We start from the raw sequence: 26193 nt of genomic DNA on the forward strand, positions 1-26193 counted from the left end.
TGGATGAGGTGAGTGTGTATGCGATCTGATGTGTGTGCGATCCGATGTGTGTGTGTGTGTGTGATTTGATGTTTGCGTGTGATCCGATGTTTGTGTGTGAGATCTGGTGTGTGTTTGTGATCTGATTGTGTGTGTGTGAGAGCTGATGTGTGCGGGTGTGCGATAGCTACAGGTCCTGCCGCTCAGTGTCGGGTGAGTGTAATTGCCGGGTGCCGCTGTCTATAATGAAGTGTCCTGCAGTATCTGTAACCTTTTTAGCTGCACGGACACTTCATTATAGATCCGCGACTAGAGCTTATTTTCGGGGGAGGGCTTATATTTAAGCCATGCTCCGAAAATGCTGAAAATCCCTGCTAGGGCTTTGGGGGAGGTCTTACTTTTGGAAAAACACGGTAACTATTTTCCTGCATAGCCCACAAGGGAAGGAGACAGACTCTAGGGAAAGACTCCATTTAGGGCAGTGTAGTGTGTAATGAGTGTCAAGTTCAGATATGCAAGTCCACAAAATACCTAGGCTGCATCTAGTGGATGCTTTGTGGCAACTTCAACCATTAGTTCCTGTGTGGAACGGCAAGAATAGAGATCCCTTGGATGAACTCAAGGAGTGCGGATGTATAGAGAACCACCTCTGTCCTACTGCAAAATACTCCAGGACCTGGACTCTAAAGAGACTATCCTGTTACCAAATGGACAGACAACAAGTCAGCGTTTAGTGTCTTCCCTACTGACTACAGAGTTCGTGTCTTCCCTGCTGACTACAGTGGTACAAGTCCATAGGATGATGCTTATCATAGACCTGGGAAAACCGGTTGATACAAGAATGGATGTGAGACAAGGTGTATTGTCTGCTGTGCACTCTGTACAATGGTCAAATCGCCAGTGACCAACTCTCTGTGGGTGGGTAAGCCACTAGCTGAAGGGGACTTATTGACTCTTACGTGCACGATTGGGATGCTGGAGGAGTATGGACTAGTAACATCAGAAAAAACAATGGTTATGGAAGAGTTCAAGGAGGCAGTGTGTCTTAAAGTGAAGTGTACCGCAGAAAATGTGTTTATGTTTGTGCCCGCTATATCAATGCTGAAGTTATGCTGAAAGAACTTTGACTAATCTTCAGTAAAAGACTGTTAAAGAACTCTCCTCGACTCCCTCTCTCTCCCTTGTCTTTCTCTGACTGACTTTCAACTTGAACTGACTGGTTCCTCTCACCACTCCCCCGACTCCTCCCACACTTCCCTTTGCTAGGCTCCACCCCCTCTCAGGCCAGTGAATGGGACTTAAGGCCCCATAACCAGGTACAGTGGAACCTTGCTTAACGAGAACAATCCGTTCTGGGAGTGTGCTTGTTAACCAAGTTACTAGTTCAGCAATGCAAGATTTCCCATAGGAAATCATTGCAATGCAGACAATTCGTTCCACAACATGTTAAATGTCCCATCCTGGTCCCCTATTCTGTCATTCCACACATGCACAAACACGCACAAACACGTACAAACACACACAAACTCACACAAACAGACACAAGCACGCATGCACACGCACATATTATATGTTCACCCTAACTTCCGTTCCATCACCAGTCTCCTGGGACTTGCTGTTCTCTGGTACGGGGCCGGGTATCGGGTTACCATAACGACGAGGGAGGAACTTCCGTGGCCACAGCGCTGACGTCAAAGGCAGAGCCGCTTGCCTCTGATTGGCCAGCGCGCTGCCTTTGAGTAGCGGTGACAGGAAGTTCCTGCTTCGTCGCTATGGATGCCGATGTACAACCTGGAGTGGAGCAGAGCGGCGAACTACAGGACCCAGGAGACCGGCGATGAAACGGAAGGTACACATATTATATTATATGCTCACCTTACCTTCCGTTCCATCGCAGGCCTCCTGGGTCTTGTAGTTTGCTGCAAGGACGTCGCGATGTACCCGGGAACTACAAGAGCCATGAGACCGGCGGTGGAACGGAAGGTAAGGTGAACATAATACTGAATGTGTGTGCGTGCGTGTGTGTTTGTGTGTGTTTTGTGAGTACATGTGTGTTTGTGTGGACTGCAAGTGCGGGTAAGAGTGTGGTGGATGTACGGAGCCGGAAGTGTGTGCGGTGAGGATTTTGCTCGTACAGCAAAGCTTTCTCGTAAATCGAGCTACAAATTTACAGAAAGCTTTGCTTGTTAAGTGGGTTACTCGTTAAGCGAGGTTCCACTGTATACTGGTTGCTACTCTCAGCATTAATGGAGTCCTTCCTTAAACCCTGACCCGGTGTGTGACCTACCAATTGGTGTGTGCAGGTTTTGTCTGTGAACCAGTAGATGACCCCCCATTCCTATTCAGAATGGGATACCACACCTCAGGATGAGGTGCAGTACCTCTGTGGCGACGGAAGCCTCAGGGGCACCACATAGACACATGTCTGTATGCATACAGTATGAGACATGCACACAAACAGTACACTTACATGCACGCATACAAAATGCAGACATAAATACACAGACATGCACACATGCAGTAAACAGACATGTACACATACAAAATGCAGACGTGAACACATACAATACATAGACATGCACACAACAATATGCCAAGGTGCACACACATGTAAACATGAACACATAGTATGAAGACATGTGTGGCACCTCTGACCTGGTCAGGCACCACAGAGTATTGCACCCATGCTGGGGCAGTGCTTCCAGGTAATCTCCAAAGGCCAGGATGAGGTGCACACACAAACACATAGTAACCAGTTCTCCCACACCATTAGAAGGGACCCTTGGGTAACCAGAAGGGGTTAACTTTCAATTCACAGCAAGGGGTGTGCTTAGAGGCTTGTTGCTAGGAAGCAGGGCAGACAGGAGGAGAAGGAGGAGCAAGAGTCTGGAGCAGAGTGTTCAGGAGTATGGAAGGGAGCAGAGGGGCTCTCATGCTAGCCAGGCCCTGTGGAGTGCAGTAGCTGAAAATGGGGGAGAAAGGGTACCTGTGTGTCAGCCTGAAAGACACCTAGAGAGAGGTGGCTGAGTAAGGGGATCCCTGGTACTCCAGCATGCAAGGGGAGACAGGTCCCCAGAGCAGACAGCTAATCATCCAGAGCTGCTCAACCTTCAGGTGGGGGTACTTCAGGCCCTCACCACCACAACACAGAGTCCGAGCCAAGCAGCAATCAGGAGGCCCATAAGGGGACAGGGCCAGAAGCCATCCCACCAAGGTCACGCTGCCGGCAGATGGGCCAGAGAGGGGAGCGGGGTTGGAAACAGCTTCCCTGGAGGAATCCTGCCATACTTCAACTAAGGGATCCTCCCAAACAAAAGGAATGCAAGGAGGGTGAGTGGATAGCTACCCTCAGAACGGCCTTCTGGAATTCCTGGTTCCACCTGGTTATCGCAGTGTCGCCCGGGCATCTCACAGTGACCACCAAACAGTGAGTAAACACGTTAAAAGACTTCTTGGACTGTGTTTGAGTCATTCTGCGACCTGTGGTTCCACACATTTACACAGGGCCCCGGGGCTTGCCTCACTCTCGGGAGGCCACTACAACTGACTGCACCCACCATCAGCCCCAGGCACCCCTTAATCTGCAGTGGCGGTCACCCTGACCGCAATACCGAGAGTGGCATCACGAAAATCAAAAGAGAAGGTTCCCTACCTGTGACCAGACTGTCCCTTGGAGTCCCTGAAGGTAACGCACTAGACCGCTGCAGCAGCCCTGGGCTCCACATCTTTCTGGCGTCACGAACAGGATAAGGACTAGACCTGTTCAGACAGGTGACCGTGCGCCTCAGAGGTCCGACCGCAAAAATTGAACCGCCGACATATTGCCATCATCAAAAGCGCGTGCTGCAGCCCGCGCGAGTGAGAAGAGCACTGCCCACGAAGAGGTGTGGCCGCCCCAGAATCCCCAGAGCGTTCTGACCCCGGAAGTGGAGGGAGCGGGCAGATTTTAAAGAAGAAAAAGCGGAACCTGGAAGGAAAATGGATGCTGCGGGAAGTAATGCCCCCGGTCAGGGCGACGCAGCCCAAGCGATGCCAGCCCCCGGCGCGGTGAACGCAGCAGCACCTGGTGCCGGTGCCGCGGTCGCAGCTGCGCTGGCCGAAGTCTCCCCGATAATGCCGATTTCCCTACCGTACGTCCCAGGGCGCACTGGCTGCCCCAATATGCCAGTAAAATAGACACACTGACCGGATTTAAAAAGAAGATCAACACCCTGCTGGACATGTACGCAATGACCGGTAAGCAGAGGGCCGCCGTGGTGCTGGGACAATTGAGTGGAGCAGCAGAATTGGAGGCTGAGGCCCGGACAAGTGATGACCAGAGCTCTGTAGAAGCCATCTTTCCAAACTAGCAGCAGCTTTTGAACACCGCACCGAGGGAGAGCTGAGGACGGACTTCTATAACTGCCGCCAGAAGCCCCAAGATAGCATAAGAGACTATGCCCTCAGGTTGCAAGCTGCACTACGGGCTCTCAAGCTGGTGGACCCTGTCATTGATCAGGAAGGAAACCGGATGATGATAGAACAATTCTTGCGGGGCCTGCACTCTCCTGAGGATAGGAAGCAGATGAAGCTGTGGTCCCTGGAATAACCTGACGTGGACTTTGCCATTCTGAAAGACAGGGCGGTGAAAGCACTCCAACATTCTGTGGACACAGACCCCGTCTTACCAGCATGGCCTGCCAGTTCCCTGGCTACAGGAGCAGAATCCTCCTAGCAGGCCCTGGTAACTGCAAAAGGACTCAACTCACCGGCAGAGGCCATAAATACACTATCCTCCCAGGTGCAACAGCTCAGCAAGAATGTCGCACGAATCCTGAAAGCAATGCAGTTGCCCTTAGAAAGTCCCTCATCGGATCCTGCTAGTTGACAGCCCAGAGGACGTCCCTTGGATGCGGGGGAGAAGAGGTCCTATAGCCCGAGGCAGGAGCAGTGATCGCTATGACTCATCTGGACAACCCATTTGCCGTCATTGCCAGGAGGCAGGCCACTATGCAAGGGCTTGTCCTTTAAACGAGCCAAACCTGGGGCCGAGGGCCAGTCCTCAGGATTAAGAAGATCAGGCCCAGTTCGCTGCCATGATCAGCACGTGGGTGGACGTCCTGTCCTGTCCATTGTCCTGGATGGGATCCCTACTCCAGCATTGTTGGACACTGGTTCTCAGGTAACCACGATCCCGTATGTTCTTTATCGCAGGTTTTGGTCGGACGACGATCTCCGACCACGGACCCTGACCTCACCATCTCTGCTGCCAATGGACAACCTATAGACCAGATTGGGGTCAAAGAGGTAACCATAAAGGTGGGAAGGCAGGAATTGAAAGGACAAGGACTGATTGTTGTGGATAGTGATGTTAGAGAAAGGAACCCACAAATGATTTTAGGCACTAATGTCATAGAAAATTGCCTAGGGGAAGTGTTCTTGTTGCTTCACCAGATTGTTGAAGGTGCTGAGGGCGGATCGCGGAGAGCCTTGCAAAAAGAGATCCGGGTCATTCTGAGGAAGCAACAGGTACAACAGTCTGGCGGTGAGATTGGTAGTGTACGGGTAATGGATGCTAACCCCATTGTGATACCCCCACGGAGTGAAATGATGATGGGGTGTAGAGCAGCGGTAGGTCTCAGAGGACAGGATTACCAGGCTGAACTAGAGCTCACTCATTCAGAACACTGGCCCACGATTCTGACAGCCAGGGGGGTAGTTGACGTACACAAGGGACGAGTGCCTGTACGAGTGTTGAACTGTGGGGAGGAGGAAGCCAGACTACCAAGGTAGGCTACCATTAGCCAAACTTTTTACATATTCAAATGACGCTATAACACCTGTAGGTCCCCTGACAAAAGCCGACTCAAAAGAGGACGAAACCTCCCAAAAGCAGTTAGAGGACTGGTGCCAGAAACTCCATGTGGGGACTGACTCTACACCCACCTACCAGAAACACGGGTTTCATAGGGTCGTTCAGGAATACGAGCAGGTCTTTAGTAAGGACCCACTAGACTTTGGTAGAATCAAAGGGGTGCAACATCACATACCCACAGGCAGTCATCCTCCCATTAAGGAAAGACATAGGCCTATACCACCAGCCCATTACCAGCGCACAAAGGACATGCTGAAGAACATGAAGGAGGCAGGAGTCATAAGTGACAGTTGCAGCCCCTGGGCAGCTCCCCTGGTCCTGGTGAGAAAGGATAGCACGATGAGGATGTGTGTAGACTACAGACGGATAAATCAGATAACACACAAGGATGCCTACCCTTTGCCACGGATAGAGGAATCCCTCGCTGCCTTGAAAGCCTCTAACTACTTTTCTACCCTAGATCTCACTAGTGGCTACTGGCAAGTATCGGTAGCAGAGGAAGATCGGGAGAAGACGGCCTTCACCACCCCGATGGGCCTCTGTGAGTTCAACAGCATGCCATTTGGACTCTGTAACGCCCCCGGGACCTTCCATAGATTGATGGAGTGTTGCCTGGGGCACCTCAACTTTGAAACTGTCTTGCTCTACCTGGATGACGTCATCGTGTACTCCAAGACCTACGAAGACCACCTGAAACACCTGGCTGAAGTCTGTGAAGCACTATCTCGATATGGGATGAAGCTGAAACCGTCCAAATGCCATTTACTGAAGCCAAAGGTCCAGTACCTAGGTCATGTAGTCAGCGCAGAAGGAGTAGCACTGGACCCAGAGAAGGTCATAGTCATCCAGGAATGGCCCACACCCTTTACCGTCCGGGAGGTACGTCAGTTCCTTGGCTTGTTAGGCTACTACAGAAGGTTCATCAAGGGCTACACGAAGATGGCAGCACCTTTGCAAGAGCTCCTGGTAGGCCAAGCAAAGAATAAAGGAAAGACCTCCGGCCCACTATTTCACTGGGGAGAAGCAGAAGAACACTCCTTCAGACAAATGAAAGGGGCCTTGACGGGTGAAGAGATCCTACCCTACCCTGACTACAGTCTACCATTTGTACTGTATACAGATGCCAGTAATGTGGGACTGGGAGCAGTGCTTTCATAGGTGCAGGAAGGCAAAGAACGTGTGATTGCTTACGCCAGCAGGAAGCTCAGGCCTACTGAAAGGAACCCGGAAAATTATAGCTCATTTAAGCTAAAGTTCCTGGCCATGGTCTGGGCTATCACAGAGCAATTCAAGCACTGCCTGGCAGCCACCAATTTCACCATCTTCATGGACAACAACCCCCTGACCCATTTGGGTTATACTGTGTTACCATTGACACTTAGCCGTGAAAAGACATGCCTTATCAGCAAAGATGGAGGAAAGACAACAGCTGTCGTTTCTAGAGAACCGCCTAAAGAGATATCCTGAACAGCTAAGAATCCCTGAAGAAGTTTCCAACCCTTCAACAGTCGAAGAACCAAGCGAAAAGATGATCCATACTGTACTTGGAGATTTTACAGCAAGTTGGTCTCAATACAATGGAGCAGTTGTTATTCCAGTCATTACCTTCCCTCAACCCAGAGAAGAAGTAAGAGAACAAGAAGAACCTGTTCAGAACCTTGAAGAGCCAAACGTAGTTGAATCACAAGACCATGCATTGGTATCGGCACCCAGTACACCCATTATTCACAGTGAGACACATACACCGGGTGGGAGGACATAACCTCAGACAGATGACAGTATAGTACTGCGTAGATCGACCCGCAGCAACTTTGGTCAGCTCCCATTACGCTATAAAGTACGGTTTAATCCAAAATGTCAGTATAACATGTATTGTTTAACCTGTTTACAGTTGAGTAATGTTTAAGTGAAATGTGCCCACAAGGACTATTGTGAGAACTCTTTAAAATGTTTTCTTTGCATCTGGTTACGTGCACTTTAAAAATGGACCACAGGTTATGAACTGGCCATAACCACGAACTCTCGCCTTGTAAAAAGTTACCTCTTTGGTAACTACCAACAGAGTCTGCCTGTTGAGGGGCATGGCTCTGCACCAACAAGGGGGCATGCCTGTTTATGGGGCCTGCCCTCCAACACTCGGAAGCGGGTACGCCTGTTTATGGGGCGTACCTTACACCACCCTCCTCAGGAGAGGAGGATTGGAGGAAAGGTCTGGGGAAATAGATGGCCCAGACCTGGTCACCAAAAGGACCGGTGACCTACCTCCTGGAGGTTTTTGGGTGGGTTTCGGACTTGTAGGTGGTTGGTGGTGGAATGGTACCTGGTATGTTTAAATGTTGTCAATGTAAATAGTTGCCCCTGTGTGGGAAAAGTTTGTAATTACCCTCTTTCTTTTTGCCTTTGCAGCCCGAGGATGTGCTGATGATAACCAAGGGGGAATGTGGTGCCCCTGACCTGGTCAGGCACCACAGAGTATTGCACCCATGCTGGGGCAGTCCTTCCAGGTAATCTCCAAAGGCCAGGATGAGGTGCACACACAAACACAGTGACCAGTTCTCCCACACCATTAGAAGGGACCCTTGGGTAGCCAGAAAGGGTTAACTTTCAATTCCCAGCAAGGGGTGTGCTCAGAGGCTGGTTGCTAGGAAGCAGGGCAGACAGGAGGAGAAGGAGGAGCAAGAGTCTGGAGCAGAGTGTTCAGGAGTATGGAAGGGAGCAGAGGGGCTCTCATGCTAGCCAGTCCCTGCGGAGTGCAGTAGCTGAAAACGTGGGAGAAAGGGTACCTGTGGGTCAGCCTGAAACACACCTAGAGAGAGGTGGCTGAGTAAGGGGATCCCTGGTACTCCAGCACGCAAGGGGAGACAGGTCCCCAGAGCAGACAGCTAATCATCCAGAGCTGCTCAACCTTCAGGCGGGGGTACTTCAGGCCCTCACCACCACAACATAGAGTCCGAGCCAAGCAGCAATCAGGAGGCCCATAAGGGGACAGGGCCAGAAGCTATCCCACCAAGGTCACACTGCCGGCAGACGGGCCAGAGAGGGGAGCGGGGTTGGAAACAGCTTCCCTGGAGGAATCCTGCCATACTTCAAGTAAGGGATCCTCCCAAACAAAAGGAGTGCAAGGAGGGTGAGTGGACAGCTACCCTCAGAACGGCCTTCTGGAATTCCTGATTCCACCTGGTTATCGCAGTGTCGCCCGGACATCTCACAGTGACCACCAAACAGTGAGTAAACACGGTAAAGACTTATTGGACTGTGTTTCAGTCATTCTGCGACCTGTGGTTCCACACACTTACACAGGGCCCTGGGGCTTGCCTCACTCTCGGGAGGCCACTACAACTGACTGCACCCACCATCAGCCCCAGACACCCCTTAATCTGCAGTGGCGGTCACCCTGACCGCAATACCGAGAGTGGTGTCACGAAAATCAAAAGAGAAGTTCCCTACCTGTGACCAGACCGTCCCGTGGAGTCCCTGAAGGTAACGCACCAGACCGCTGCAGCAGCCCTGGGCTCCACACATGCATACATACTGTACGCGGACATGGGCACACAGCACACAGACATGAACACACACAGTATGGAGACATGCATATATGGTACGCAGACATGTACACACAGTACGCAGACATGTACACACAGTACGCAGACATGCACACACAGTACGCAGACATGCACACACAGACTGCCAGGACCCAAACACCACCTTTTCCCCCCCTAAAAAGACACCACACAATTCTTTATAAGTTAAATTGCTTTTATTTTCATTTATTCAATTTTTTGGAGAGGCATAGGGAAAAAACACTCTCATCTTTTACTTTGGCATAAATTTTGGTCGCAGCTTTTAAATTAGGCATTACCAGCCAACACCATGGGGTTTAGGGAAATTTTCCACCACTGGCCGTCCGGTGCGGGTATTTCACCACCAGTTTTCCTACCCCTTCCGCTGCTGCGACTTAACACAGAGAAACACCACAAAACTCATAAAAAACAAAGGGGAGGGAGGGTGGGAAACAGGTCTGGGTCCTGGAGCAGAGAGACCAAAAGCTGGGCAGCGCGGTGACCTATATCCGGGAGGCGGGGCAAGAGCAGGTCATACCACAGGAGCGGGGGTAGCCGGTCAGTGTCTTTACAGGGGGGGGGAACCTCCTAAAAATTAGCATAGGGGGCCCGCAGTTAGGGGGCAGCATCTCAAATTTGGCTGCGGTGCCCCTCAGACTGCCAGGACCCAAACACCACCTTTTCCCCCCTAAAAAGACACCACACAATTCTTTATAAGTTAAATTGCTTTTATTTTCATTTATTCAATTTTTTGGAGAGGCATAGGGAAAAAACACTCTCATCTTTTACTTTGGCATAAATTTTGGCCGCAGCTTTTAAATTAGGCATTACCAGCCAACACCATGGGGTTTAGGGAAATGTTCCGCCACCGGCCGTCTGGTGCGGGTATTTCACCACCAGTTTTCCTACCCCTTCCACCAAGGAGCAGCACAGCGCTAGCAAGCTGCGACCCCCCCCCACAAACTACAGTACCTGAGCCATCTCCTTGCACATTCCCACTACCAACATATCCGGAACAGATCATTTAAGGAGTACCCACTCCCACATAAGGAAAGCCAAGCCATTACCTTCCAATTGGCGGAGCCACCATCAACTTTTTTTTTTTTTTTAATATATATTTATATATTCTACCACTTAGGTAGGTGCTGGTTGCTTGTGCGCTAGGACAGCTCCATAAACACATACTTCCTTAGATACGTTCCCATATGACCTGAAAAATCGCCTCAGCCTGGACCATCTTACATTCAGAAAATAACCCGGAAATTTGTACATATCTGACCGGATTAGGGTATGGGGCGGAGCGCAGCTAGATGGAATGAGACCAGATGTTTGACGCCTACTTGGATCCATGTAGGCTGGGGAGCATCTCACCCATCCTGAACACCTCCAGTAGGGCCCACAGCTAAGCCAGACCCCGGCAACTTCTCCAATTACCATCCAGGGCAAAGAAAACAGGACCGACCGCCAGGGCGAGGATCAGCTCTTCACGCTGCGCGAAATACAAGGGCGTGACCTAAAACTCCGACACTCGGCCAACTTACATCTGAAAAGAAAATATTGTCAGAAAGGAAAATTCTCGTCACCAGCAAAATTCTCGTGGCCAGCAGGCACCCCTTCTTCCTGGGGTGGTTCTGGCAAAAAACCCACGTACACTTTTTTTTTTTTTATTAAGAAAATACCCAAATCTGGAACATATGTAATGTTACACCAGCCTATATGACAGTCAGTAGCCTCTTGCATGTCTACTAATAGACTGTTAAAAAATAAAATCGTTACGAACGTCACTCAGAATGCATTTGCATTGCCATCCCCCACCCATCGAAACCATGCTCATGCATACTTGCCCATGAAGCCTCAGGGGCGCCCCGATTCTGGAAGGGGTACAACCCGTGTTCCACAGATGGCAAACCCAAAATAAATGGCCACCGCCGAATTACCGCCAAAAACTGTCTGCTAAACTTGAAAAAACGTCTTAGTGGTTAAAAATGTTCCCCGTCACCCCTGCTCGTCTAAGGGCCATCACTAACACCCTCAGGCATACCCGCCAGGGGTGGGGAAACAAAAAGGGGCCCAAAACTGCGAGGAAAGAAAAAGGTTTAACTAGATGGACCTAGGTCTTTCTTCAACCTATGTGACTATGCTATAAGAGTAAGTCCACAATGGGCATAAGCACCCAGCCCAGTACCTTATACAAGGTCGACAAACAGCTAGGAAGTATTAGGCCTCCCAACATCCACTCACTTACCGCTAATCCTCTAACCCTTCCATACCATGGGTCCCACTAGGCCTTGGTCACGTCAGTCCAGATCCGCAATTTAAAAATTGGCAAGGCAAACCCCGTAACTGTTTGCTCGCAACAGAAAAACCAGTGCCCATTGGTGATGTAAGATCACTAAATACTGCAGGTTATATATTACTCAGGGATCGCTTGAAAATCATCATGCTCTTCACCCACCTTGTAAAAACCACTCGCTGTATACCTTACCATAGGCCCGTCATGTCGGTGTTGTAACGGGAGGCCAGGTTAACGGCCTCCCTTCACTGAGCATCCCACTAAGAATTTAAGAAATCAAAGCCTCGATGCTGCCGGCGGATGGGGTTAACGGAAATACCTGTGATTGGAAATGCAATAGGGTATAAAACAATGCTATCACGGCAACCGGATACCTGTTACGCCTTTAACCTTTCGTTGGCTGATGTGCACTCTAAAAAACCGAAAGAACCTAATCAGCCTGCTTACTGATGGGGGGAGTTTTAGATAGGAGGTTAAATGTTTTTTTCCCTGAGCTTGATAAAACAATCGGTCATACCACTATTCTGGAGTCTTCCCACCCCCTTTTCCAACTGCAACCTAATTGAGGAAAAGTCACGGCCATGGAGAAGGTTTCTTGAAACCTGTCCGCTAGGCCAAGCAATTTTTTTTTTTTTTTTAAAAGCCCTGTTGCTATTGAAAACAATTCTGAAAACAGCTGGAACTGCTGCTGTCGGATACGCCACACACCAATTTGTCCGTTCCTGCTCTTGTAGCGGGTGTAGCCGTTGACAAGTAACGAGGAATTCAGCTACACCATCAGGTCCTCCTTTTCAGGTGCCTGATTCCATGCAGCGGGGAAAGCAAGTTAATATTTCCGCTCCTGCGGTTGAACCAGTGTACCAAATCCGGGTAACGCGGCACTTAGTCATGCTCTGGGCAGCCTGGGAAAGGCGCCTTGGAAAAAATGACTGCAATGAGAATGATCTTACACGCAAAGTTGAGGTTCACACCTGTGGGTGTTAGCAGGTGCCAAGCACTCTTCGACCGCTGCTAAATGGCAAATAGCAAAGTTTTCAAATTTTGATTTGCCTGGTAAATGGTATGATCCATAACGGCTTTATTCTGACCATATAGGTGCATCAAATAATAGAGCTAGGCGGCATCCTCTAAAGTATAATATTGGGGTGATTTCTGTCCGCTCAAATATTGGATAGTCTTGTCAGTTATATGCACATGTGAACAAAACTAAAAGTGAGTTTATACTTTTTAGAATATTTATGTGGAAGTAATTGTCCAGAAAATATTAGTGGGCATAATTATTATGCGAATAGATAACATTGCCGGTTTTCCCATCTCACTTGTTTATTTTCGGTTCCTACGGTAAGGAAAACCAATTAAACATACGTAATTAACCAAAGAGGGAAAAATCTAGTAAAAAAGGCTGAAAATTACTTCTCTAAAAAAGAGAAGCAATTTTAGAAAAACAATCAAGCCATGCAAATGTACAGAAATATACTTCTCACATTTCGATAAAACTATCTGTGACCAATATAGATCCCTTCTTTCAATTACAGCATTAAATTAGGGTGTATAACAGGGGGGTTAGATCTCGTGATCCCATCGTATTGTCACTAATCACTTGAAGGGTCAGTTAACAGGTGGCAACAAGATTATTACAAGGAATGGAGGCCGTCTGTATGAAAATAAGGTTGAAAAAGTTAGATATGTTTAATTTAGGAAAGACGTCTCAGAGGAGATCTCATTTGTACCTCTTCCGACAAGCCTACAAGCTGCCGTAACCCTCAGTCTGATACAGTGCCGCACAATCAGCTCTACCCTCACCTACTGTATCCTCACCTATCTCTTGTAGACTGTGAGCCCTCGCGGGCCTTGTATTGTTTATGATTATTGTACTTGTCCCTATTATGTATACTCCTTTCACATGTAAAGCACCATGAATTATATGGCGCTATAATAAATAATAATCTATATATATAATTGCCTTATTCTGTCTGTCTGTCTGTCTGTCCGTCTGTCTTGCTCCAAAATTGTGTCCTTACGGTGACACAAAGCTGATTGGCCGCTGGGCTCGCCATGGCCCCGCCCTCCGCATGGATTGGCTGCTCGCCCCGGCCCTCCGCACGCCTCGCCAGACATAAACTTGCGATGCTGGGATCGTGATGGAGCCGGTGAACGCTGGTAACCATTATACACATCGGGTAACTAAGGTCCCTTGGTTACCCGATGTGTATCATAGTTACCAGTATACACAGGCTCCGTCACGATCCCAGCAGCGCTAGACATAACCTTGCGATGCTGGGATCTTGAAGGAGCCCGTGAACGCTGGTAACAATTATACACATCGGGTAACTAAGGTCCCTTAGTTACCCGATGTGTATCATAGTTACCAGTGTACACCGGCTCCGTCACGATCCCAGCAGCGCTAGACATAACCTTGCGATGCTGGGATCTTGAAGGAGCCCGTGATTGCTGGTAACCATTATACACATCGGGTAACTAAGGTCCCTTGGTTACCCGATGTGTATCATAGTTACCAGCGTACACCGGCTCCAGGTACACATGTGCAGGGAGCCGGCATTATACTCCTCTCCCCCCAGGACTACTCCTCCTATTACAGTCCTCCTATTATACTCCTCTCTGAGTATAATAGGAGAACTATTATAGCGTGGGGGATGTAGCACGATGGGGGATGTAGCACGATGGGGGGTGCACAGCATGGGGGATGTAGCACGATGGGGGATGTAGCACGATGGGGAGTGCGCAGCATGGGGGATGTAGCACGATGGGGAGTGCGCAGCATGGGGGATGTAGCACGATGGGGAGTGCGCAGCATGGGGGATGTAGCACGATGGGGAGTGCGCAGCATGGGGGATGTAGCACGATGGGGAGTGCGCAGCATGGGGGATGTAGCACGATGGGGAGTGCGCAGCATGGCGGATGGAGCACGATGGGTGGTGCGCAGCATGGGGGATGTAGCACGATGGGGAGTGCGCAGCATGGGGGATGTAGCACGATGGGGAGTGCGCAGCATGGCGGATGGAGCACGATGGCGGGTGTGCAGCATGGCGGATGGAGCACGATGGGGAGTGCGCAGCATGGGGGATGTAGCACGATGGGGGATGTAGCACGATGGGGGATGTAGCACGATGGGGGGTGCGCAGCATGGGGGATGTAGCACGATGGGGAGTGCGCAGCATGGGGGATGTAGCACGATGGGGGGTGCGCAGCATGGGGGATGTAGCACGATGGGGAGTGCGCAGCATGGGGGATGTAGCATGATGGGGAGTGCGCAGCATGGGGGATGGAGCATGATGGGGAGTGCGCAGCATGGGGGATGGGGCACGATGGGGGGTGCGCAGCATGGGGGATGGGGCACGATGGGGGGTGCGCAGCATGGGGGATGGAGCACGATGGGAGGTGCACACCTCCCCCCAACACACACACACACACAACACACCACACACACACTGGGAACCACAAACTCCGCCATACACAGACACCCACACACACAGACAACGCTGCACACACACAACACCCAACACACAAACACCGCGGCATACATAAATATACGCACATACCGCACAACACACACATTGCACAAAACATACCTCACCCCAAAACACACCACACCCACACAAACCGCGCAACACACACACACACAATGCGACAGACACACAGCGCTCCACAAACAACGCAACACACGCAACACACAAACAACACCGCTCTCACCCCCCGCCACACCCAGACAACACCCAGAACACATGTACAGCCCCTACACAAACACTTGGTAACTACACACAACAACATCTATATATATATATATATATATATATATATATATATATATATATAACAAAAATCATACATTAACTACACAATCCATAAATTCTAGAATACCCGATGCGTAGAATCGGGCCACCTTCTAGTAATTTGTATAAATACTTGTGTGGTCAATATAAAGAAAATGGCACCAGACTTAATCCTCTGAAATAGGGAAGGCTTCTTTACAGTTAAGGTCCAGTCACACTAAGCAACTTACCAGCGATCCCAACAACGATAGGGATCGCTGGTAAGTTGCTAGGAGGTTGCTGGTGAGATGTCACACTGCGACGCTCCAGCGATCCCACCAGCAACCTGACCTGGCAGGGATCGCTGGAGCGTCGCTACACGAGTTGCTGGTGAGCTCACCAGCAACCAGTGACCAGCCCCCAGCGCCGCGTGGAAGATGCTGCGCTTGGTACCTAAGGTAAATATCGGGTAACCAACCTGATATTTACCTTGGTTCACAGCGCACGCAGCTACATGTGCAGAGAGCAGGGAGCAGCGCACACCGCTTAGCGCTGGCTCCTTGCTCTCCTAGTTACAGCACACATCGGGTTAATTACCTGATGTGTGCTGCAGCTAAATGTGCACAGAGCAGGGAGCAGCGCACACCGCTTAGCGCTGGCTCCTTGCTCTCCTAGTTACAGCACACATCGGGTTAATTACCTGATGTGTGCTGCAGCTAAATGTGCACAGAGCAGGGATCAGCGCACATTGCTTAGCGCTGGCTCCTTGCTCTCCTAGCTGCAGGACACATCGGGTTAATTAACCCGATGTGTCCTGCAGCTACATGTGCACAGAGCAGGAGCCGGCACTGACAGTGAGAGCGGCGGAGGCTGGTAACAAAGGTAAATATCGGGTAACCAAGGACAGGGCTTCTTGGTTACCCGATGTTTACATTGGTTACCAGCCTCCGCAGAAGCCGGCTCCTGCTGCCTGCACATTTAGTTGTTGCTGTCTCGCTGTCACACACAGCGATGTGTGTTTCATAGCGGGACAGCAACAACTAAAAAATGGCCCAGGACATTCAGCAACAACCAACGACCTCACAGCAGGGGCCAGGTTGTTGCTGGATGTCACACACAGCAACATCGCTAGCAACGTCACAAAAGTTGTTCGTTAGCAGCGATGTTGCTAGCGATGTTGCTTAGTGTGACAGGGCCTTTAGAGCAGTTAGATTGTGGAATGCTGACTACAAGGAGTAGGAATGTCAGATACCATCACAGCTTTTAACAGAAAAGGGGGAGGGCGATTCCCTCAGCACCAATAACATTGTTTGTTATAAATAACTTAATAACAACATGTAGAGCTGGGCGGGAAGCCTGTTACCTGGTGACATCACGTTATCCTCCCTAGGGGCACTTATCCCACCCCGCACTCCCCATCAGGGTACTCACCTGGTGATCCAGGAAATGGCAGGCCCGACTCTGGATTTGCTCGCCAGATGACAACTGCATCCCCGCTGTCTGGACCAAAGCACACTCAGATGCTCCTCATCCCCCCACGGGACCTCACCAGAGCTTAGTCTGAAGAAGGGGGGGGGCACCAATGCGACGACCACCCCCCTAGACGACTGGATCTAGCTCTACCCACGTGACGCCTGCTACGACGACGCTCACACCGATCCAAGGGTGAAGATGACAGACTCCGGTCATGGTGGCTACCCACGCCATAGCTTGCTACCGTGGCCCCTGCACATGACTGTACATCGCGATGGTCGGCACCGCACCCACCGCCGCCATAACATGCTGAGACCCACTGTGTGACAACGGGGAGGGGCTGTTAACAGACACCATTGTATAATGTCAAATGGGGTGTGGTTTGGCCCGGGAGGGGGCTTGGTGTAGGTCAGGTATCAGCAGGAGGGAAACATGCCACCTGCTGACTGTTGCTTCTTGCACATGTTCACTACCCACCCCCCTCAACTTGAACATTGAAGTAAGTCCTAACAGTATCCCTTAACCCGCCCGCTCACCGGGAGACCCACATGGTCCCTGGTTCATTCCCAGGCTAGCCCCCTTGGCATTCTGGGGCATACAAACGGAGGAGGGGTGGGGAGGTTCAGTGTGTGTGGGATGGGGCGTTTTGAACTCTTGCAGGTTAGTTCCTGCATACTACATTCCCCACTACAGTGCCTCCAACCTTCGCTGTGACAGGGACTGCACTGAGTCTGCACTTTAATTAGGCTATGTGCGAACGTGTGCGTAATTCATGCAGTTACGCTGCGCTTTGTAGCGCAGCGTAACTGCATGCGTCCTGCGTCCCCTGCACAGTCTATGGAGACTGTGCAGGGGCCGTGCGCACGTGGCATATTAGAATGCAGCGATTCGGCTGCTGCCCGAATCGCTGCGTTCTAAGAAGTGACATGTCACTTCTTCCGTGCGCTTTGCCGGCAGCCCCTGCTCTGTCTATGGCAGGAGCTGAAGGCAGAGCGCACGTTCTCGCCGGCACCATGCGCCTCAGAACGGAGCTTTTCAGCTGCGCTCTGAAGCGCACCTTTTAGGTGCCGTGCAGAGCGCACACAGCCCTACCCTGCTCCTCCTCAGTACGGGCGGCGGTGGCTGGGCGGCGGTGGCTGGGCGGCGGGTGGGCGGGTCCAAAGACAAAGAGCGCAAAGCGCTCTTTTTCAAACTTAATGGCGGCTCAAGCTGACCGGCGGGCGGGTAGTTCCCTCAGAACGCCGCTCGCCGGCACACATAGCTTGAGCCTCAGCAGGGAGGGAGCCGCTCACAACTAACAGTGCTGTGAGTAGGACGCTTCCCTCCCTGCTGATGGGGGTAACTGACAGTGAGCACAAGCGGGCCGGCGGGCAGGTAGTTCCCTTAGAACGCCGCTCGCCGGCACATGTCGCTTGTGCCTCAGCAGGGAGGGAGCCGCTCACAGCTAAAGCACCGTGAGCAGGTCGCATCCCTCCCTGCTGATACCTCTCTTACCGCCTCCTGCAGCGGGTACACGCCACCGGCTGCCCAAACAGGTCCGGGTCCTGGAACAGAGAGACCAAAAGCTGGGCAGCGCGGTGACCTATATCCGGGAGGCGGGGCAAGAGCAGGTCAAACTACAGGAGCGGGGGTAGCCGGTCAGTGTCTTTACAGGGGGGAGGGGGGGGTACCTCCTAAAAATTAGCATAGGGGGCCCGCAGTCAGGGGACAGCATCTCAAATTTGGCTGCGGTGCCCCTCAGTATGCAGACATGTACACATACCATATGCAGAGACTAAAACTAAGTTTAAGAATGCAAGTTGTTGGAAACTAATCTGGTTTAATATCTCTATATTACCATCTGTGCCTAATATAGTGCTGCTTTTTCATGTCTATATTTTAATATTTTTCAATAAAATAAAGATTTTATGAAGTTTGCCCATTTTTAAACACGCAGACATGCACATACAGTATGCAGACATGCCCACACATAGTACACAGACATGCACACACAATTTTCAGACATGTGCACTTACAGTATGCGGACATGCACACATGGTACACAGACATGCATATATACAGTACACAGACATGCACACACGCAGTCATGCATACAAAATTCGTAGATATTAACACACGATATGCAGAAATGCAAACACATGAAGACATGCAGACACATGGTACATAGACATGCAGACACATGGTACATAGACATGCAGACATACAACAACGTACTGTATGTACAGACATGCACATGAAGATATGCACTCATGTAAGATGGTGGTCGAGTTCCTACCCCTGAAGACACCAAATGTGTTCTTAAATATATACATGTGATAAGATATAAAGTGTATAGTGTAAGGTATTGTAATGTATAAGATGTAGCAGAGTAGAGAATGTTAGTATGTAGAGGTGTAGCAGTATTGAAGATGTAATGTACAGTATGTGCATTGGTATAAGGTGTAATGTTATGTATTATATAATGTATAATGCTTAATAAGGTATTATTAGTGTTATAGGTATGTAGGTGAAAAGTTAAATCTGCCCGGTGACAGACAGGGGACAGCTGGGATTCTAGGATTAGCCAATAGGGAAAAGGGAAACAGCTACTGCTGAGGGAGAGAAACGGTTGCTGTGGAAACGTCAGTTAGGGCCCAGCCTGTGACAGGAACAGACGTCAGGTCTGAGGAGAAGCAGAGCCGCGTGATATGGGTGTCATGAAGAGAGGGAGACCATGACATTGAATAGTGTGACAAAGGAAAAGGGGAAACAACTGAGAAAGAGAAGATTACTGTGACACAGAGTGGTCTAGTGGAGCTGGGTCAGCGCACTGACTGAAGGAACAAGTGACAGAGATAGACGAGTCCTGGTGCAATACAGAGCAGGACAAGGAACAAAGTGAGTGTCTTCAGCGAGTGTCCCTGAGGCGTCTTCAGTAGCTTATAGCTTGGTCCGGCCATATTGGAGATACCCCTCTAGGAGGGAAAAGATGTGGGACTACTTGAGGAGGAGAATTCCATCCAAGGACTGTGATGTAGTACTAGGCTGGGTGGTGTTAGAAAGAAAAGGACTTATGGAGGCTGGAACGAATAAAATGAATGTGTGCTTAATGATCCTCTGTGATATTGAAATCTGCAAGAAGATTTGTGTCCGCCATCTTATGTGCTGCAGCGGTCTGGTGCGTTACCTTCAGGGACTCCACGGGACGGTCTGGTCACAGGTAGGGAACCTTCTCTTTAGGATTTTCGTGACGCCACTCTCGGTATTGCAGTCAGGAGACTGCCACTGCAGGTTAAGGGACGCCTGGGGTTGTTGGTAGGTGTAGTTAGATGGTGTGGCCCCCCGAGAGTAGGGCTGGCCCCAGGGCCCGCTTTGAGTGGGTGGAACCACAAGGCACAGAATGACTCAAACACAGTCCAGGGAGTCTTAACGTGTTTACTCAATGTTTGGTGGTTACTGTGAGATGCCCGGGCGACACTGTGATAACCAGGTGGAAGCAGGAATCCCAGAAGGCCGTTCTGAGGGTAGCTGTCCACTCGCCCTCCTTGCACTCCTTTTGTTTGGGAGGACCCCTTACTTGAAGTATGGTAGGATTCCTCCAGGGAAGCTGTTTCTGACCCCCGCTCCCCTCTCTGGCCTGTCTGCCGGCAGTGTGACCTTGGTGGGATGGCTTCTGGCCCTGTCCCCTTATGGGCCTCCTGATTGCTGCTTGGGCTCGGACTCTGTGTTGTGGTGGTGAGGGCCTGAAATACCCCCACCTGAAGGTTGAGCAGCTCTGGATGATTAGCTGTCTGCTCTGGGGACTTGTCTCCCCTTGCGTGCTGGGATACCAGTGATCCCCTTACTCGGCCACCTCTCTCTGGGTGTCTTTCAGGCTGACCCAGAGGTACCCGTTCTCCCCCATTTTCAGCTACTGCACTCCGCAGGGCCTGGCTAGCATGAGAGACCCTTTGCTCCCTTCCACACTCCTCAACACTCTACTCCAGACTGCTTGCTCCTCCTTCTCCTCCTGTCTGCCCTGCTTCCTAGCAACCAGCCTCTGAGCACACCCCTTGATGGGAATTGAAAGTTAACCCCTTCTGGCTACCCAAGGGTCCCTTATAAAGGTGTGGGAGACCTGGTCACTATGTGTTTGTGTGTGCACACCTCATCCTGGCCTTTGGAGATTACCTGGAAGCACTGCCCCAGCATGGGTGCAATACTCTGTGGTGCCTGACCAGGTCAGGGGCGCCACATATGTTGTGGTTACCAAGTTAACGTTTAGTAAAACAATGTTTTTTATGAACTTGTGGTCCCCCTCAATGAACTGTGTACCATCTGGTCCTGGCCAGCCAAAACCACTGGCAACATGTAGCCTGCCAATGCATATAGCCTCTGGAGTGAAACACCACAGACCCAGCCAGGACCTCCATTTTAATGTAGTGTGTCGGGGTGCTACAGACGATTTCCTCGCCCACGACTACCACCCTGCACCACGTTACACTCACATGGTATGCAGACATACAATATGCAGACATGCACACATACACAGAAATGCACACATACAGTACACAGATAAACGAGCACCCACACAGACATGCACATGGTACACAGACATGCACATACAAGGTATGCAGACAATCACATACAGAAATATATACAAAGACACATCCACAGATCCATATACATACAGGAATATACATCATTGAAGACATATTCACAAAAATACATATAGACAAATATGTCCACAGTCACCTACCGCAAGTGATGTCACGTGTGAACATTATTCTAATCCCCTGTAAATATTCCCCTTTTCAAAAAGGACCCAGGGCACAGGACCAGGCAACGGCCACCAAAGTGACATTCTCCAGTTGTACACCGCCCAGGACCGAGTACCCCTAAACCCTGGGCAACGCACAAGCCTCGCTCACCTCTCTCTTACTTGTTTCCCATCCAGCTCCTCTCCAACAAGCAAAGTGTACTGCGTGATGGCCATTAGTTTAGTAGACATAGCCATGCCCAGTGCACTGTGTGGCCTTCTCTCCTAGCAGTGACACAGATGGGCTGCAATTGCGCCTTTAATTCTGCTTGTGTGGCGGTCCAGTCGCGTCACTGCTAGCAGACACAGCTGCACACTGTAATTTGTGCTGCCATGTCTACTAAAGTGACTGTCGTCACGAAGAAGAAACAAGCGGCCCTGCACAGCTACTGGGGGAGTGGTCTAGTTGTGCAAAGCTGGTGGATACATACCCCAAAAGACTTGCAGGAGTAATTGAAGCGCAAGGTTATTATCCATGGGTGATGACACAAATGCACATTACAAATTTTCAGATTTATATTTTTAAAATATTTAGAAAACCATGTATCATTTCCTTTACACTTCGCAAATACTTTTTACTCACTGTTGGTATATTACATAAAATCCCAATAAAATATGTTTAACACTAGAACTACTGAGGTAGTCATTTTGACTACTTCGCACTATGTATTTCTCCTCTGTGACTACATTTTTTGGAATTCCGGCTTCAGACCCGGTGACATTTCCTCAAATAGGATGTTAAAAAATTTTGTGGCAATAAATAATTTAGGTGCAAAAATTGCGCATTTATTTCAACATTCACCTTGACTACCTGCTATATTTTTCTGTCCTTTTGTCACTAAAAGTTGCTGTAAGTTGCTGTAAAGTTTTGTGCATAATTTTTTCACTGTATCTTATTTACCCTGATGTTCATATAGATGTAGTTCAATTCAGATGTCAACTTTTCACATTTTCAATGTGTTACCTGGTTGTATTAAGGCCCCTTTACACACTGACACTTTCTAGCGATCCCACCAGCGATCCCAACTTGGCCGGGATCGCTACAAAGTCTCTGGTGATTCGCTGGTGAGCTTTCAGACAGGCATACCTGGAAAACGATGCAACAGCGATCCGGACCTGCAGAACGACCTAGCTAGTCATTGGGGACGTTGTAAAGCAGCTTTTTCAAAGGGAAGTCGCTGTAAAGTCCCCTTTACACACTGAGGCTATGTGCCCATGCTGCGGATTTACCGCGGATTTTGCCGCGGATTTGCCGCGGATTTCGCGAAAATCTGCAGCAGCGGCACTTCCAAGCCATTTCAATGACATTTTGGAAATGCTGTGTTCATGCTGCGGATTTTTCCGCTGCGAATTTGCCGCGGATTTTGATCCGGAAAAATCTGCAGCATGTCAATTGTTTGTTGCAGATTTGGTGCGGATTTTCGGTATAGAATGGGGAAAAAAAAAAATCCGCATCAAAATCCGCGGCAAATCCGTGGTAAATCCGCGGCAAATCCGCGGGTGCGGATTTGCCGCGAAAGTCGCGGATTTTCATGCAGAAAAATCCGCAGGTACATTCTACCGTGGACACATAGCCTGAGACTTTCTAGCGATCATGCTGCACAGCGGGAAACAAAGGACCAAAGAATGGTCCTGAACGATTTGTAGCAATCAGCAACTTCACAGCAGGGGCCAGGTCGCTGATGTGTTTCACACACTGCAATGTCGCTGGGGAGGTCACTATTACGTCACAAAACCGGTGACGTTACAGCGATGTCGTTTGCGATGTTGCAGTGTGTAAAGCCACCTTTACTGTGTAATGCTGATCTGAATAGAGCTTTTTTGTAAAACTGTAGGCTCTTATCTTATCTTATGCTAACGAAGGGAGGTGTTTTTCTCTGGTCCTAGCAGTAGACAGTAAAGCTGGGTTTACACACTGCAACATCTCAAACGACATCGCTGTAACGTCACAGGTTTTGTGACGCAATAGCGATGTTGTTTGCGATGTTGCAGTGTGTGAAACTTATCAGCGACCCGGCCCCTGCTGTGAAGTTGTAATCGTTACAAATCGTTCAGGACCATTCCTAGGTCCTTTGTTTCCCGCTGTGCAGCATGAAGTTTCAGTGTGTGAAGACTTTGCAGAGACTTTGTTAGCAACTTCCCTTTCAAAAGGCTGCTTATCAACGTCCCCAACAACCAGCTAGGTCGCTCTGCAGGTCCGGATCGCTGTTGAGTTGTTGGGCAGGTTTGCCTGTTTGACAGCTCACCAGCGACTTAGCAGAGACTTAGGGAGGTCGCTGTTACGTCACAAAACCGGTGACGTTACAGCGATGTCCTTTGCGATGTTGCAGTGTGTAAACCCAGCTTTAAGGCCAAGTCACACACAACGACTTACCAGGGATCCCGAAAATGATGTGACCTGATAAGAATCGCAGGTAAGTCGCTGGGAGATCGCAGGTGAGATGTCACACAGTCAGATCTTACCAGCGATGCAGGAACAATACAGGTCGCAGTAGCGACCTGTATAACGATCTCAGCAGTCACTGTGACCCTGTCACACAGTGTCAAACACAGCGATGTGTCCTGCTCAGCAGGACATCACCTTTGAAGAAAATGGCCTGGACCATTCTGCAACGACTAGCGATCTCACAGCAGGGGCCTGATCGCTGGTAGATGTCACACATAACGAGATGGCTAACGGGATCGCTACTGCGTCACCAAACGGTGACTCAGCTGCGATCTTGCTAGCGATCTCGTTATGTGTGACGGTACCTTAAGTCTGGATATTAAATTACTTTCATTTCACTTGGAGAGATAAAGACAACAGATGCAGACATAAGAGCTCTGAAAACTGTTACAGATATATACAACATTTTATTGTCATATTATTCGATTATTTTAGGAAAGACTTTAGCTGTCTGTCAACTGATTCAACCTACCTACGTTTGAAGGTGGCAGAACATGTATTATTTCTTATAGTGTTCATTTCATTTCTATTTTTCAGCAGTGAACCAGTGAACTCTCAAGTGGAATTTCTCCAATTTACTAATATGGCTAGAAGACGTGCGGTAAAGCCTGAAGATATTCTGGCTATTTTGAAATCCATACCAGAGGATGAATCGGAATCCGAATGTCAGGATACTCAAATTGATACGGACAGTGATGAAGATTTCAATCCTCAAAACACTTCGAGTGAATCTGAAGACTCAGAAGAAACAAATCTGGTAGGTAAGTAGTTATGTGTATTTATTTGTTCTTCCACACACTGAGTTACTAAACAAAAATTCTAAATATTCATCAACTTTTTTGCCAGACGTTGCAAGCTCATCAACTGTGGATCAGGCTCATGCGTTGATGTTGCCTCGCGACCATCCTCCCGGTCGTGGACAGAAAAAATCTGCAAAACGTCCCAGATATGTATCCACAACAGAAGACGATGGCGGCGAAGGCAATGCAACCAACACCACAGAAGGCGAATCTCCAGGAATACTAGTTTCAGCTGATGGTATTCAATGGAAACCTCTTGAGATTGGAGAAAACTTACCTGGTAGGCGGGAAAAACAAAACATTCTTAGAGAAGCACCCGGCCCTACAGGATACGCCAGAAGAAATATAATTAGTGATAGTCCTTTGAGTAATGGAGATTATTTTTTGATTCATTTATCTTAACTTACATAAAGAACTGTACTATTGCAGAAGCACGCCGGAACAATAATTAAGAGTTTACTCTTTCTGATAAGGAGCTAGATGCATTTCTTGCAAAATTGTCTCTGCTTGTTGTTCTTGAGTTGTTTATATGTGTGCACTTTAATAATAAATTATTTTAAAACATCTATTATTATTATTTTACTTAGTTTACTTTTGTTATTTCCTGTAGAAAAATATGAAAAAAAATCAGAAAAAAAACATTCCAAAGCATTACTGTTGGATCTCACAATAATAATACATTAAAAAAATATAATTATTAATAAATAACTACAAATGAAACTCTAAAAATAAACGAAAACACGTCAGTAGTCAAAATGACTACATCCAGTAGTTCTAGTAGGTGTCACGAGTCCAGTAGTCCTAGTGTTAAAGGGGTATTCACATTTCCAAGGTCCTATCCTAATATGTAGTAGGTTTATTAATAATAATAATAATAAATAATAATAAATAATATTAGCAAATACCTCCAATTAGTTTAGTAGTCTAGTTGTTCTGTTTCACTATGGCAGGGCATGTCCTGGGCATTAAAGGACTTTAGGTATCCATGGTAACGACCTCACATATAGTCACAGATAGTTAGTTGCTAGTGGTCATAAACATGGATATCTAAGATCCTGCAATGCCCTGAACATGAGGTAAATGACATAGTGAATCAGAACTATACCACATTTCTAATGGGAGATATTTGCTAATAAAATGGTTTGCTTTGGTGCTGGTAAAGTGCGAAATTTGTACAAGGTAAAAGGGATTTTGAATAAGGAAGGCTATGTTCAAAAGTTCATGGGCATTAATGCTTTTTC

The 26193-nt window shown here is 49.0% G+C and overlaps 1 protein-coding gene across 2 annotated transcripts in view; it reads left to right on the forward strand.

The window, feature by feature from the left end:
* LOC142290394 (uncharacterized) overlaps nt 1-25482 on the forward strand; it is an 86498-nt gene extending 61016 nt beyond the window's left edge. The window contains exons 2-4 of one of the 2 annotated variants that reach the window (XM_075334353.1): nt 8240-8337; nt 24690-24913; nt 24999-25482. In XM_075334353.1, coding sequence (XP_075190468.1) covers nt 8255-8337; nt 24690-24913; nt 24999-25354 — 663 coding nt within the window. In that variant the 5' untranslated portion in view covers nt 8240-8254 and the 3' untranslated portion in view covers nt 25355-25482. The remainder of the gene's footprint in view (nt 1-8239; nt 8338-24689; nt 24914-24998) is intronic. The other variant, XR_012750290.1, reaches the window with a different exon arrangement.
* The last annotated feature ends 711 nt before the right edge of the window (nt 25483-26193 follow it).

Source organism: Anomaloglossus baeobatrachus, chromosome 2 (genome assembly GCF_048569485.1).
Source record: "Anomaloglossus baeobatrachus isolate aAnoBae1 chromosome 2, aAnoBae1.hap1, whole genome shotgun sequence".
Taxonomy (NCBI): domain Eukaryota; kingdom Metazoa; phylum Chordata; class Amphibia; order Anura; family Aromobatidae; genus Anomaloglossus; species Anomaloglossus baeobatrachus.